This window comes from Staurois parvus, unplaced genomic scaffold (genome assembly GCF_062004578.1).
Source record: "Staurois parvus isolate SC_StPar_1 unplaced genomic scaffold, SC_StPar_1.0 ptg000333l, whole genome shotgun sequence".
Lineage (NCBI taxonomy): Eukaryota > Metazoa > Chordata > Amphibia > Anura > Ranidae > Staurois > Staurois parvus.
Genome location: NW_028318129.1, coordinates 819,724 through 834,127, shown reverse-complemented (window position 1 = coordinate 834,127; position 14,404 = coordinate 819,724). Strand labels below are relative to the sequence as shown.

Sequence of the window (14,404 nt, the reverse complement as noted above, 5' to 3'; positions counted from 1 at the left end):
ACTTCATGTCTACATACACCAGCTCCAGCATCAGCTGCACTTTATTGCTCTTGACTGGCCTCCTGATAGTAATAACAGTCTTCACAATGGAGTCATGTGAAAGGGGGACAACGCGGAAGCACAACTGTTAGAGTGTTGTCACCCCAGTGGGAGGAACCGTGCCCCGTCATCGGTGTCAGTGGGAGGAACCGTGCCCCGTCATCGGTATCAGTGGGAGGAACCGTGCCCCGTCATCGGTATCAGTGGGAGGAACCGTGCCCCGTCATCGGTATCAGTGGGAGGAACCGTGCCCCGTCATTGGTATCAGTGGGAGGAATAGTGCCCCATCATTGGTGTCAGGGGGAGGAATAATCCCCCAATCATTGGTGTCAGGGGGAGGAATAATCCCCCAATCATTGGTGTCAGTGGGAGGAATAGTGCCCCATCATTGGTGTCAGTGGGAGGAATAGTGCCCCATCATTGGTGTCAGTGGGAGGAATAGTGCCCCATCATTGGTGTCAGTGGGAGGAATAGTGCCCCATCATTGGTGTCAGTGGGAGGAATAGTGCCCCATCATTGGTGTCAGTGGGAGGAATAGTGCCCCATCATTGGTGTCAGTGGGAGGAATAGTGCCCCATCATTGGGGTCAGTGGGAGGAATAGTGCCCCATCATTGGTGTCAGTGGGAGGAATAGTGCCCCATCATTGGTGTCAGTGGGAGGAATAGTGCCCCATCATTGGTGTCAGTGGGAGGAATAATCCCCCAATCATTGGTGTCAGTGGGAAGAATAGTGCCCCATTGTTGGGGGTCAGTGGTAGGATTAGCCCCCCCATCATGGGTGTCAGTGAGCCGAATCATGCCCAATTGTTGGTGTAGAAGGAATACTTCCCTGTATCGGGGGAGGAATAGTGTCCCAGGGGCCTGATAAAGGCAAGCAAAGTCGCAGTTTAGAGAGCACTGCTGTATACTGTAGAGGTCTCTTCTCAAAAATCATCTCCATAGGGCATTATTCATATGGATTTCATATCAATATTCTATGTCCCCAATAAATCTGAACATACAGGAGTTGCACGCTATATCCGCCATGCCTTACCAAGAAATCGAGGTTATACTTCATATTCCGGAATAGTCCTCCCACCATGGCTGCCAAGTGAATGACGTGGGTGGGTCTGTGCTTCTCAAACAATGCTCGGGTGTCTGCAGCGCTCCTGGGGAACAAGAGGTGGAGATTTGAGGAGCCTGTTCACAGAATGACAACCGAATGACAACCAATAGAGTAAGAATGATCCCACAGGAAATATCAGATAATATAGGTTTGCTGACAGTGGTGACCCTTTGGTAGACCGTGTCGACCCTTTGGTAGACCTAACCTTCTGAAGTGAAGATGTGCCACATGAGAAGGAAAATTATTATTTGTACCTAATCAGGGCCCTTGATTCACCTTTTAGAGTGCTTATGCACTTAGTTACCTGTTCTAGGCACCTGCTACCTGTAACTTAGTTACCTGTACTTACTTAGGCACCTTTTCTATAGCCTCATAGCTGTATAGCCGCAGTATGAGATCATCTAAGGCACTGCTGCCTATGTCTGCTAGCCTCATCAGATTTGGCGTGAGATTTGGTGATGTCACTACTGTACTGCTCATGGTTTTCTCCTTGCTGGAGAGGAAGCTGTACCTGAGGAGCTACAGTTCAAGGATCTCCCCTGCTTCTGCTTCATCCATTGTGTGGATCTGTGCTTCTACCACCTTTACTATTTACCCCGCCAGTCATCAGATCACAGTTCCTGCTTACTGTTCTCCTTCCTGAAGGTAAAGCTTTACCTGAGGAGCTGCAGTGCAAGAATCTCCGTGCTTCTGCTGCATCCTCTCTTTGGATCTGTGCTTCTTCTACCTCTCCTGATGCTTCTTTATCATTACCCCACCAGTCATCAGGGGAGCAGCATGGACATGAGGAAACAAACCTCTGCTGCGACCAAGATTTAAAGAGAACCTGTCACTGTAGAAACAGAGACTCAGTCACTACAGGTGAGGTGGTTCCTGCTGTGCGGGAGAAGTGAAGAACCCCACTTATTAATGTAGCGCTACCCTCTTGAGGGTGGCTGTGTTGTGGATACCCCTAAGCACTCTCTGCACAGCCAGGCAGCAGGTATTTATTACACATCCAAGAGAAAGTAATCAGTCCATAGGCTTGTTTTTTTTTTTACATTTTTTTTAGGGGAATTCAACTTGGATAGGGAAATAGGGATTATGGGATGCCCAGTTGGCTTGAATCAATGAAACGGGGAGACAGCTTCCTTCTTATGTACAAAGGCAGATCTTGGACTGTTCTTTTCCTTGAAAGCTGTTTGTCGTTGTGGAACTGTAGCGACTGCCCTTTACCCTTTATGGGCGAGGGACTCAAAAAAAAAAAAAAAAAAATCAATCAGCTTAACTTCTCATGACTACATGCAGGTATATTTTCTCTCAACCCGGAGAGAACTACTCCCAGTTACCTAGACTGCAAACACTTCCAGCCCTCCTGGCTTCTCAGAAGATCTCCTGAGACAAAGTATAGACGACTGAGCCCAGCCCTTTCCTTGGACAGCTTGCTATGGCAGTCTTTCTCCTTTTGGAACCCAGAGGGTGCTGCTGTACTCGATCTGTCCTCTTTGCTCCCACTGCTCCAGCTCCCAATCCCATTCATGCTACACTGCTGAACATATCCTCCTGAGCCCAGCCTGGCCCCCCAGACCTAGAGGACCCATCCCCGGCACCAACAGTCTCCTCAGCACTCCATCTTCCACCCGTCTCCTCTATCAGTCTGACTCTCCCATATTTATGGGCCTGTCCAGCATTCTACCAGAGCCCCCAAACCTGGGACTGCCTGGACTCCAATAAACATGCAGATTAGGTCTCCACCCCTTCCAGCTTACCGACTTCCGGAAGGTTCTATGGTCCTCCAGAGCCACAACTGTTAAAAGGAGACGCTCAACTTTTAGAAAAAAAATAAGAAATGCGCTTTTTTTGCAGATAAAAAAATGTGCATTTATTTTTTTTCGTCTGCCGGTAGCAGATTGCTGGTGACATGCAGGTCTCCTGCAGGTCTGTCAGTATATCTACTTGCTCGTACGTCCCGTACATACTGACAGGAGGAATGAATGAACTACCACGGTGATTTGAAGGACCCCTCCCCAGCACCAACAGTCTCCTCAGCACTCCATTTTCCACCCGTCTCCTCTCCCATATTTATGGGCCTGTCCACCATTCTACCAGGGCCCCCAAACTTGGGATTGGCCGGACTTCCATAAACATGCAGATTAGCTCTCCACCCCTTCCTGCTTACAGACTTCTGGAAGGTGCTATGGTCCTCCAGAGTCAGGAGGATGGGATAGAACCACAACTGTTAAAATGATAATTTCACCTTTCAGAAAAATAATAATACATCCCGTACATACTGACAGGAGGAATGAATGAACTACCACAGCGCTTCACATCACCGTGGTAGTTCACTGAGGACTACAAGCCGACAACTGCTAAGGCAGTTGGGACTTGTAGTCTCTCATTCACACAGGACTGTAAATGAGTGATGAGGCCGTGTGGGCGGAGCCACGCACGGCCAGTTTTTTTTTTTTTTTTTTAATTTGACAGTTAGCAAGTGGGGAAAAGATCCCTTCGCTAGCTGTCAAAGAGGGGATTCGGGGAGGGAGCGTGGGCTGGTCTGACCGTAACATCTGGTGTAACATGTTATGAAAGATGAACTTATCCTTTAATTCATCCGGCTGACCTGCAATAACCCGACCTCAATCACAGACTCACACAATTGAGTCACAAACAATGATTTTGCCTACAATACACTACACTATTCTAGTAGCAAACTAGAGGGTACTACAATAATAAGACCTAACCGTGGTTGTCCAAGAGTGGAGTGCGGTGGGGTGGAGGAGACGATGGACCATTTCTTGCTTCAGTGCCCCTTCAATATAGAAGTCTACAAGTGGGTGGGTGGGGCTCTGGGGATCCCTTTCCCGCTTGAGTTACGCGGAGTGGTCTTACGTGGCCTTTCAAATTCACCAGGACTTTGATTTTGAGACTTTTTCTAGTTAGCTTAGTAGTCTGTTACTACACGTGGAATGCACGGTGTCAGGTTTCCATTTGCAAAAAAGTCCTTCCTGTCGAGGTGGTGGTGCACAACATTCTAGGTGAGGTTGGGAAGATTCGGGGTCTTGAGAAGAACAGGTGGCGGCCAGGAGCCTGGACTAAGGTGTGGAGGAATGTCAGATCCCCGTAGCTGCTGTCTGTCAGTCTGGGGGCGTGGCTTCTCTTTCTGTCCTTTCACGTCCCCTAAATTTTTGTAAGATCAGATTTTTTTTTTTTTTTTTAAAAAGGCGGCATGCATGGGATCAATGTTTAATCATTTCTTAGCCTCGGGGGGGGGGTTTAGGTGACGGTAGGCTTTGTTGAGATACATTATAAAGAGGATAATAGTAAAATAGGATTGTTTCTGTGTTTTTTTTATGCTGAAGTAAGCCATTTTTGTTTAAATATTATTATACATAATTTTTTTTTTTTTTAACTTTATTTTTTTTTATTCTGTATATATGTAAATGTTTTTTAACTATGTTGTTTGTAAGATTTTTAATAAACAAAAATTTACAATATTAAGACCTGTATGGTGGTGCGGAAATCCCTTTTAGAATATCTGCAGCTGGAGAATAATGCGACCCTTTCATACCTATGCTGTGGCCCTCAAAGCCCCAACAGCCAGCGTTTTCCCTGCCTAAGTAAAGGGGATGCAGTTGACGTACTCTCCAAATGCCTCCATGTTTGCAGTCCTTGGCTGTCTCCTGCACCGCTTGCAAAGTCTCTAACAGTCCTCTCTCGTATATGCTACAGTAAAAAAATCCATATATCCAATAAATCCATGAATAAATCATAAAAATATTAAATGTTTTATTCTCACTTCAGATCGGCATCCTTGGAGGCCACAAAGATCCATTCTTCATCAGGACGTCCCTCTCCGTCCTTCACCACCTTCTCAATAGCCTTCCCCACCAGGCCGGAACCACCGGTCACCAGGATCCTCTTTGGCTTCTTCTCCGACATCTTATCTGCCCTGCATTGAAAAGAAAAGATAACAGACATAATTCAGTGTTTCAGTTCCTTCCAATGAGGACATAAAAGCTCCGCCTTCCACAGCAAACATCAGGAATTACAGGAATAATTAAAGCCGAATTTAACTCGGTCAATCAACCTGAACCATTTGTAATCCCGATCCTCCCAGCATTAGAAAATAGATTGGAAGGTAGATTAGATTTACTTGCTTTCCATTTTCAGATTCAGTTTAGTTCTGCTTTGAAGACTAAAGCCGGCCATACACGGGTCAAATTTCCGAAAGAATTTTCTTTCGAAAATCTTTTCTAAGAATTTTCCTTTGAATTTCGCACCATTAGTGGGTCACAGAAACAGCCAATTTGTCCATCGAATTTGAGTGATCGGGAGTGTTGGAGATTTTTTGAAAAACAAACTAAATTTCGAATCAATGACGGGAGAATCGTACGATAAATATAAATGAAAAAGAAACGAGCGCGAGTTGTGACTTGGAAAGAAAAGAAAATTCTTGACCACAAAATTTCTTTTCTAGAGCAACACAAAGTGAAATTGAAGGCTTATACAAGAAAACTTATTCCTGCGCCAAAACTTTCCAAATAACACTCTAAAAATGCTGCTGTGCCAATCGTGAAAACACAAACAATATAAATATAAATAAACAGCGCAAATTTAGATAATCAATATAATAAATCATTAAAATAAGTGCATAAATTATTCGTGTTTCCCCTTAATAATAAACAAAAACACCCAAAAGTCCATGTGCTGAAAACATAATTGAATTGTAGAAGTAAAAAATAAAAAAATATGAAAAATGAAAGTGCCAACTTCTTTTCTTCAAAAAATATTTTCACCTTCCACCAGTGCACACACCAACATTGAATACACTCACCAGAACTTGGTGAGTAAAAGACCTTTAAGGAATTTTAGGGATCCTAAACCCTCTTTGGTGCCACGCTAGGGAAAATCTTCACCCTCCGAATAGACTCCACCATCCAACCAAAAGAAAAAAACTCACATAGCATAATATTGTCACACAATAGTAACTTATTCCAAATAGAGATTAAGGCCACTCACATGTTAATCACTTGCTAAAGGCATGTTTATTATGTGTAACAGGCTTCAGTTCCAGCAGATATACAACCTTTTCCTTCCAGGACTCTCACATCCACAATGGAACAAGGACAAAACTCCTCTTAGACCAAACAGTAAACCAAGATGGCCGCTGGAACGCACCGCTCCGCGTGCGTTCCACTCACCGGAAATGACGTCAGGCGTATAGAGTGTGGACCGGAAATGCGTCAACGCGTTTCGCCCCTCCCATAGGGCGTTATCAAGACACCCATCTCCCGTCCTCACTCACTTAAATATCAATGTAATGCCCTCCCCTCCAATTTAATTGGTCAGACCACCTCCCAGGATAATTACAGAGGCTGCTCCTCCCACTACTGCTGGAACTGAAGCCTGTTACACATAATAAACATGCCTTTAGCAAGTGATTAACATGTGAGTGGCCTTAATCTCTATTTGGAATAAGTTACTATTGTGTGACAATATTATGCTATGTGAGTTTTTTTCTTTTGGTTGGATGGTGGAGTCTATTCGGAGGGTGAAGATTTTCCCTAGCGTGGCACCAAAGAGGGTTTAGGATCCCTAAAATTCCTTAAAGGTCTTTTACTCACCAAGTTCTGGTGAGTGTATTCAATGTTGGTGTGTGCACTGGTGGAAGGTGAAAATATTTTTTGAAGAAAAGAAGTTGGCACTTTCATTTTTCATATTTTTTTATTTTTTACTTCTACAATTCAATTATGTTTTCAGCACATGGACTTTTGGGTGTTTTTGTTTATTATTAAGGGGAAACACGAATAATTTATGCACTTATTTTAATGATTTATTATATTGATTAATTATCTAAAATTGAAGGCTTGGTTGGTTGAAATTTCGAAATCGATGGTGGCGCCGCCGGATTACAAAATGCACAAAAATTCTGAGTCTATAAAGAAAATTAGTTCGGAATTCGACCTGTGTATGGCCTGCATAAGTTTAAAGCCCAACTCAAAAAAAAAAAAAAACAAAAAAAAAAAACCAAAAAAAACACCACACCCGTGGAGTTGGATCCCCCACAGTGCAAGAGTTGACTGCTTGTTAAATCAAGGAAAAAAAAGAGACAAGGTGTAATATTTAAACACTTGCCATCCTCCCTATAGCAGTAGTAGTGCTACGGGGCAGCACGGCTGCACAAATTTTTTATATATATATATATATATATATACACATATACATATACACACACATATACATATATACACATATACATACACACACACACACACATACACATACATATATACACACACATACACGCGCATGCCCTACTCGCGCTGCTAGGGATGTCAATCACTGGGTCCCGGCCAGCAATTCCTGGCTGGGACTCGGTGATCGTTGGCTGACAGGGGAGAGATCTGTGTATAAACAACACAGGTCTCTCTCCTGCCAGCAAGGACATGCTGCTTTGTATTTCTCTGCACAGTATGTCTCCCTAATAAAACACACAGCACACAGTTAACCCTTTGATTGCCCCAGATGTTAACCCCTTCCTGCCCAGTGCCATTAGTACAGTGTCAGTGCTTTTTTTTTTATTAGCACTGATCACCGTATTGGTGTCACTGGGGATGCCGCTGATCGTCACCATTACTAGATAAAAAAAAAAATTAAAAAAATAAAGTATATATACACACACCATTTATAAACGCTATAACTTTCATGTAAACCGATTAATTTACACCTATTGGAATTTTTTTTTCAGCAAAGACACGGAGCAGAATACATTTTGGCCTAAATTTGTAACGAAATTTGATTTTTAAATTTTTTTTATTGGAGGTTTCTTAGGAAAAAGTCAAAAATATTGTTTCTTGTTTAAATTGTCGGTGGGAAAAATAAATTATACATTTTATGTACAGCGTTGCATGACCGCGCAATTGTCAATAAAGTACCACAGCGCCGTATCACAAAAAATGGCCTGGTCAGGAAGGGGGGGGGGGGGGGAATCCTCTGGAGGGCAAGTGGTCAAAGAGCAAGTCCACTTTTGTTGAGAAAAAAAAAGCCCTCCCCTCTGGGTGATCCACGTACATTGCAGAGATGTTATACTTTGTTGCAGATTTCTACATTTTGTTATTCTGAAGAAATAGCGGTTTGTTTGTCTGTGTCCATGTGCAGTGTGAATGTGCATGGAAGTGACTTTACAAATTATCAATCAGCTGCTGCACCTGCAGGGTTCTAATGAGGAAAGTGGCAGGGTCTGCATCCCTTTAGACCGGATTTCCCTTTTGGGAGTATCTCACCATAAAATGACATATTTGTTGCAGGGGATGCCCAAAATCTGACACAAGGAGGAAATGACACGCTGTATCTGGAAGGCGCTCTATATACAGAAGTCCTCCAGGCCACCTTATTGCATTTTATAGAAAATGACAGCGCTGCAGATTGGAAAGGAACGGCCATTTTTATTAACATTCCATTGCAATAGGACTTGTGTAGAAATTGTATACACTAGATTATTTTTATATTTTTTCATTTGCTGGTTTCTCACAAAAGCGGAGTTCCACTTCATATATAACCGAGGGGAAAACATTTGATAATTCTGGAACGGGTGGAGCTGGATTAGAACCCCTGCTGGGAATTTATTGCGGTCTGTGACCCCGTTAGGGAGAGTCAACCCCTCTTATTTTTCCTGTTTATCAATATCAATGAAAGTGAAGGAAAATCCCCAATTTTGGGTTTTCACTGGAACAGGAACAGAGGGGAATTCTTCCAGTTGTGGTGACAAACGGGGATTCCCTCACTTTGTTTTGGCTGATGGACAGGAAGGGTAGGAAACCTTCTCCTTCATCCATGCAACTGTTCCCGCAAAGCCTCTGGGTTAGCAGCCCTGTATTGTACACAAGGATGCCAAGGGACAGCTCCAGGGAGCGCCCCGGAAGGAGGGGGTGGGTGGAAAGACTACCGTGCTGGAGCGCCCCTGGGGGAGGGGGGGGGGGGGGAGGCGACTGCGCTGGAGCGCTCCCGGGGGAGGGGGGGGAAGGCGACTGCGCTGGAGCGCTCCCGGGGGAGGGAGGCGACTGCGCTGGAGCGCCCCCGGGGGAGGGGGGGGGTGAGTGCGCTGGAGCGCCCCCGGGGGAGGGGGGGAAGGCAACTGCGCTGGAGCGCCCCAGGGGGAGGGGGGGGTAAGGCGACTGCGTTGGGGTGCAATGATTGTAGACACCAAGGGACATGAAGGGTGTTCTTTGTAGGATCACCTGGTGAAAGTACAGCAAAAAAAAAAGCCTGGAACAATAGAAAACAAATGCAGCCACCACATCTAAGCACCAATAAGCTGCAATAAATGCTGCCATGAATTTTCCTGGGTTTAGATACACTTTAAAAAGGTTACATAGTTAGTCTGACTTAAAAAAGACAAAAGTCCATCCAGTTCAACCAAAGTAAAAAAAAAAAAAAAAAAAAAGTAATAATCCTCCACCCACAGCTGATCTAGAGGAAGGCGAAAAACCCAGCAAAGCATGAGGCTGAGGTTGAGTTGGCATTGATGATGTACACAAACACTGAGAATAATAGCCACATACACACCTACAAGTCATTCAGGAAAAGGGAAACACACGAACACGGAAGAGGCGACAGGCTGCCCAACCGGTTCTACCAATAAGTATGTAGACACACCAGGCTCCTGCCTACAGCAGCACAGCACAAAGGGCAGCCAACTGTGGTCACTGTGCAGGTGGTCAGTGATGTAATCTGGGGACATTTCTAAACTTCCAACTGGATAAATCAGCGGGATGGAATCACAAAAGCAACAAGAAAGATATAATAAAGTCAGTTTGTCTGCTTTATTGTAGAAATGGTTATCAGTATCAAACCCCCCCCCCCATATCATATACACCAATCAGCCATAAGATTATGACCACTGACAGGTAACACTGATTATCTTGTTACAAAGATATCTGAAAGTGGGTGGGAAATGTTAGGCAGCAAGTGTACATGTTGTCCTTGAAGTTGAAAGCAGATAAAAAAAAGAAAAAAAAAAAAAAATGGACCAGTGTAAGGATTTGGGGGACTTGACAAGGAGCAAATTGTAATGTTTAGTTGACTGGGTCAGAGTAACTCCGAAGCTGCAGCTCTCGTGGGATGTTCCCGGTCTGCAGTGGTCAGGACCAACCAAAAGGGGTCCAAGGAAAAGGAAGGAGAACTGACCAACCAGCAACAGGGTTATGGGGAAGCCGAAGGTGCATCGTTGGAGGTGGGGGAGGGGGGGGGGGGGTGAAGGCTCAGCGATGGAGGTGGGGGAGAGGGGGGTGATGGTGAAAGCTCATCGATGGAGGTAGGGGGAGGTGGTGAAGGCTCATCGATGGAGGTGGTGAAGGCTCATCGATGGAGGTGGTGAAGGCTCATCGATGGAGGTAGGGGGAGGTGGTGAAGGCTCATCGATGGAGGTGGTGAAGGCTCATCGATGGAGGTGGTGAAGGCTCATCGATGGAGGTGGGGGGAGGTGGTGAAGGCTCATCGATGGAGGTGGGGGGAGGTGGTGAAGGCTCATCGATGGAGGTGGGGGGAGGTGGTGAAGGCTCATCGATGGAGGTGGGGGGAGGTGGTGAAGGCTCATCGAGGGAGGTGGGGGGGGGGTGGTGAAGGCTCATCGAGGGAGGTGGGGGTGATGGTGAAGGCTCATCGAGGGAGGTGGGGGTGATGGTGAAGGCTCATCGAGGGAGGTGGGGGTGATGGTGAAGGCTCATCGAGGGAGGTGGGGGTGATGGTGAAGGCTCATCGAGGGAGGTGGGGGTGATGGTGAAGGCTCATCGAGGGAGGTGGGGGTGATGGTGAAGGCTCATCGAGGGAGGTGGGGGTGATGGTGAAGGCTCATCGAGGGAGGTGGGGGTGATGGTGAAGGCTCATCGAGGGAGGTGGGGGTGATGGTGAAGGCTCATCGAGGGAGGTGGGGGTGATGGTGAAGGCTCATCGAGGGAGGTGGGGGTGATGGTGAAGGCTCATCCAGGGAGGTGGGGGTGATGGTGAAGGCTCATCGAGGGAGGTGGGGGTGATGGTGAAGGCTCATCGAGGGAGGTGGGGGTGATGGTGAAGGCTCATCGAGGGAGGTGGGGGTGATGGTGAAGGCTCATCGAGGGAGGTGGGGGTGATGGTGAAGGCTCATCGAGGGAGGTGGGGGTGATGGTGAAGGCTCATCGATGGAGGTGGGGGTGATGGTGAAGGCTCATCGCGGGAGGTGGGGGTGATGGTGAAGGCTCATCGCGGGAGGTGGGGGTGATGGTGAAGGCTCATCGAGGGAGGTGGGGGTGATGGTGAAGGCTCATCGAGGGAGGTGGGGGTGATGGTGAAGGCTCATCGAGGGAGGTGAGTGGGGGTGGTGAAGGCTCATCGAGGGAGGTGGGTGGGGGTGGTGAAGGCTCATCGAGGGAGGTGGGTGGGGGTGGTGAAGGCTCATCGAGGGAGGTGGGTGGGGGTGGTGAAGGCTCATCGAGGGAGGTGGGTGGGGGTGGTGAAGGCTCATCGAGGGAGGTGGGTGGGGGTGGTGAAGGCTCATCGAGGGAGGTGGGTGGGGGTGGTGAAGGCTCATCGAGGGAGGTGGGTGGGGGTGGTGAAGGCTCATCGAGGGAGGTGGGTGGGGGTGGTGAAGGCTCATCGAGGGAGGTGGGTGGGGGTGGTGAAGACTCATCGATGGAGGGGGGGGGGGGGGGGGGAGTTTAGGCTGATCTGTGTAGTCCAATCCAATAGAAGAGCTACTGGGGCTCAAATTGCTGAAAAAATGGATTCTGGTTCTGACAGAAAGGTGTCAGATCACACAGAGCATTGCGGTTTGTTGTGTATGGCTGTCAGGCACCAGGACACTGCTTCACCGGGCCAGGTTTTTGAAACCCCTCCGGAAATCCCAGCACTGACAGGGTGACCTACATAGGTTTGGATTGTTTAGCGCCGTTCATTTGAAGATGCTGGCCAATTAGATTGCCCCTTAATGTATTCGTGCAGTAAGAGGTACAGATAGGAGATTGAACCGTAGGGACTTCAAATCCCTGGATCAGTGAAGCGACGCCTGACAGTGGACGGCTGACAAAATCCCAGGCACCAGGACACAATTTCTAGTCACCATGGCCACCTGGTGCCTGGAATTTGTCAAGGCCTGGGGCTGCATAGCCGCAGACTGGTCAGGGTGCCCATACTGACCTGTGTTCACAGCCAAAAGCAACTACAATGGGCACGTGACCATCAGAACTGGACCACAGAGCAATGGAAGAAGGTGGCCTGGTCTGATGAATTCAAGAATAGTTTGAGGAACACAACGAGTTTGAAGTGTTGACTTGGGCTCCAATTTTTCCAGGATCTCAAAACTATCGAGCATCTATGGGATGTGCTGGAAAAACCAGTCTAATCCATGGAGGCCCCACCTCACAGCTTACAAGAATTAAAGGAACTGCTGACAGCTTGGTGCCAGATACCACAACATGCCTTAGTAGGTCTAGTGGAAGTCCATGCTTGGAAGGGTTATGGTGGGTGGTACGGATAGGAGATTGAGCCGTAGGGACTTCCAATCCCTGGATCAGTGAAGCGGCGCCTGACAGTGGATGGCTGACAAAAGCCCAGGCACCAGGACACAATTTCTAGTCACCATGGCCACCTGGTGCCTGGGATTTGTCAAGGCCTGGGGCTGCGTAGTCGCAGACTGGTCAGGGTGCCCATACTGACCTGTGTTCACAGCCAAAAGCGACTACAATGGGCACGTGACCATCAGAACTGGACCACAGAGCAATGGAAGAAGGTGGCCTGGTCTGATGAATTCAAGAATAGTTTGAGGAACACAACGAGTTTGAAGTGTTGACTTGGGCTCCAATTTTTCCAGAATCTCAAAACTATCGAGCATCTATGGGATGTGCTGGAAAAACCAGTCTAATCCACGGAGGCCCCACCTCACAGCTTACAAGAATTAAAGGATCTGCTACTGATGGCTTGGTGCCAGATAACACAGCATACCTTCGTAGGTCTAGTGGAGTCCTTGCTTTGAAGGGTTGTGGTGGGTGGTCATAATATTATAAAAAAAATGGAAATAAAAGTGACCGCTCCAGGGGTATCAGCTATTGCACTAAAGGTAACCAATAAAAAAACATCATCAATAAAATATATAATAAAGTGCAGCGCTAGTAAGAATACATAATTAATCCATATAAATAAAAAATAAATAAATAAAATGATCCAAAAGTGACAGTCTGTGCAGGTCTAAGTGAAGCTAGCATCAATCAAGATCCAGTGTCGGTGCTCCCAAATAGTGTGGTAGGAATACGCACTCACCAGATGCGTAATGTTAATACGCATTGAATAAATCAGTAGAGGTCCCCCTCTAGGAGTCTGATGTGATCCTGGTCAAGGATAATCCTCCCTCTGGATACAGGTGTTGGAGCTCACAGATGGTAATGGATCCAGTCAGCCAGAGGCCCCTTTAAGGGGTGGGTGGATGTGGAACCCTTTATGTCAGAAACTCCCCTCTCTGGATACTTGTAATAGGCTGGATCCAAAAGGGCTCTAAAAGTGAATCGCTCCTCTGCTGCCACTTCCACCAATGTCTCCTCTTCTTTGTGCCACACGGAACTTCCGGTCTGTCACAGACAGGAAGTTCCATGTGGTACAACTGGATCTTGATTGATGCTAGCTTCACTTAGACCTTCACAGACTGTCACTTGTGGATCATTTTATTTATTTTTTATTTATATGGACTAGGTCATAATATTATGACTGATCAGTGTCTATGTATATGGAGGGGAGGAGAGGGGCGGGGAGGGGAGGAGATGGGAGGGGGACATGACCAATAACAGGTGTGGTTCCAACTTCTAAAGTTTATATATGCAATCCCAAAAGGAGAGTCAGTGACCAGGAGGACAACCCCTCCATACACGGCATATAGTTCATCAATAAATCACGAGGAGGGGAGAGTAGAAAAGCATACCTGGGAACATTCCAAAATTGGTGAGGGGAGGGGCAAGGGAAGGGGCTAATCATACTTGGCGCCAAAGTGGAAGCAGTGGTTTTCTAGAAATGCATGCAGACCAAGGTCACCAAATATGGGGCCAACAATGCCGTTGGCCAATTTCGACAGTTTCTCGGATAATTTAAGCAGAAGCAAAGGATATTTAAAATGAATGGCCCAATGCCATCGTCCAGCATGGAGTTGTCCTCTCTGTAATCATATTATTAATAAAGGATTTGATTAACTTGTTGAATCTATGAAGGAGGAGGAGGAGCTGTAGGGGTTGGCATGTCAAGACTAGTTTGTCGAAGAAAGCAGCA

The 14,404-nt window shown here is 46.7% G+C and overlaps 1 protein-coding gene across 1 annotated transcript in view; it reads right to left on the bottom strand.

Annotated features, from left to right (window-relative positions):
- The window catches only part of GFUS (GDP-L-fucose synthase), a 37,233-nt gene that overhangs the window by 15,746 nt on the left and 7,083 nt on the right, over positions 1-14,404 (bottom strand). The window contains exons 2-3 of the mRNA XM_089684004.1: positions 4,920-5,072; positions 1,073-1,187 (exon numbers count right to left, since the gene is read on the bottom strand). Of these exons, the coding sequence (XP_089540130.1) occupies positions 1,073-1,187; positions 4,920-5,062 (258 nt within the window). The 5' untranslated portion in view covers positions 5,063-5,072. The remainder of the gene's footprint in view (positions 1-1,072; positions 1,188-4,919; positions 5,073-14,404) is intronic.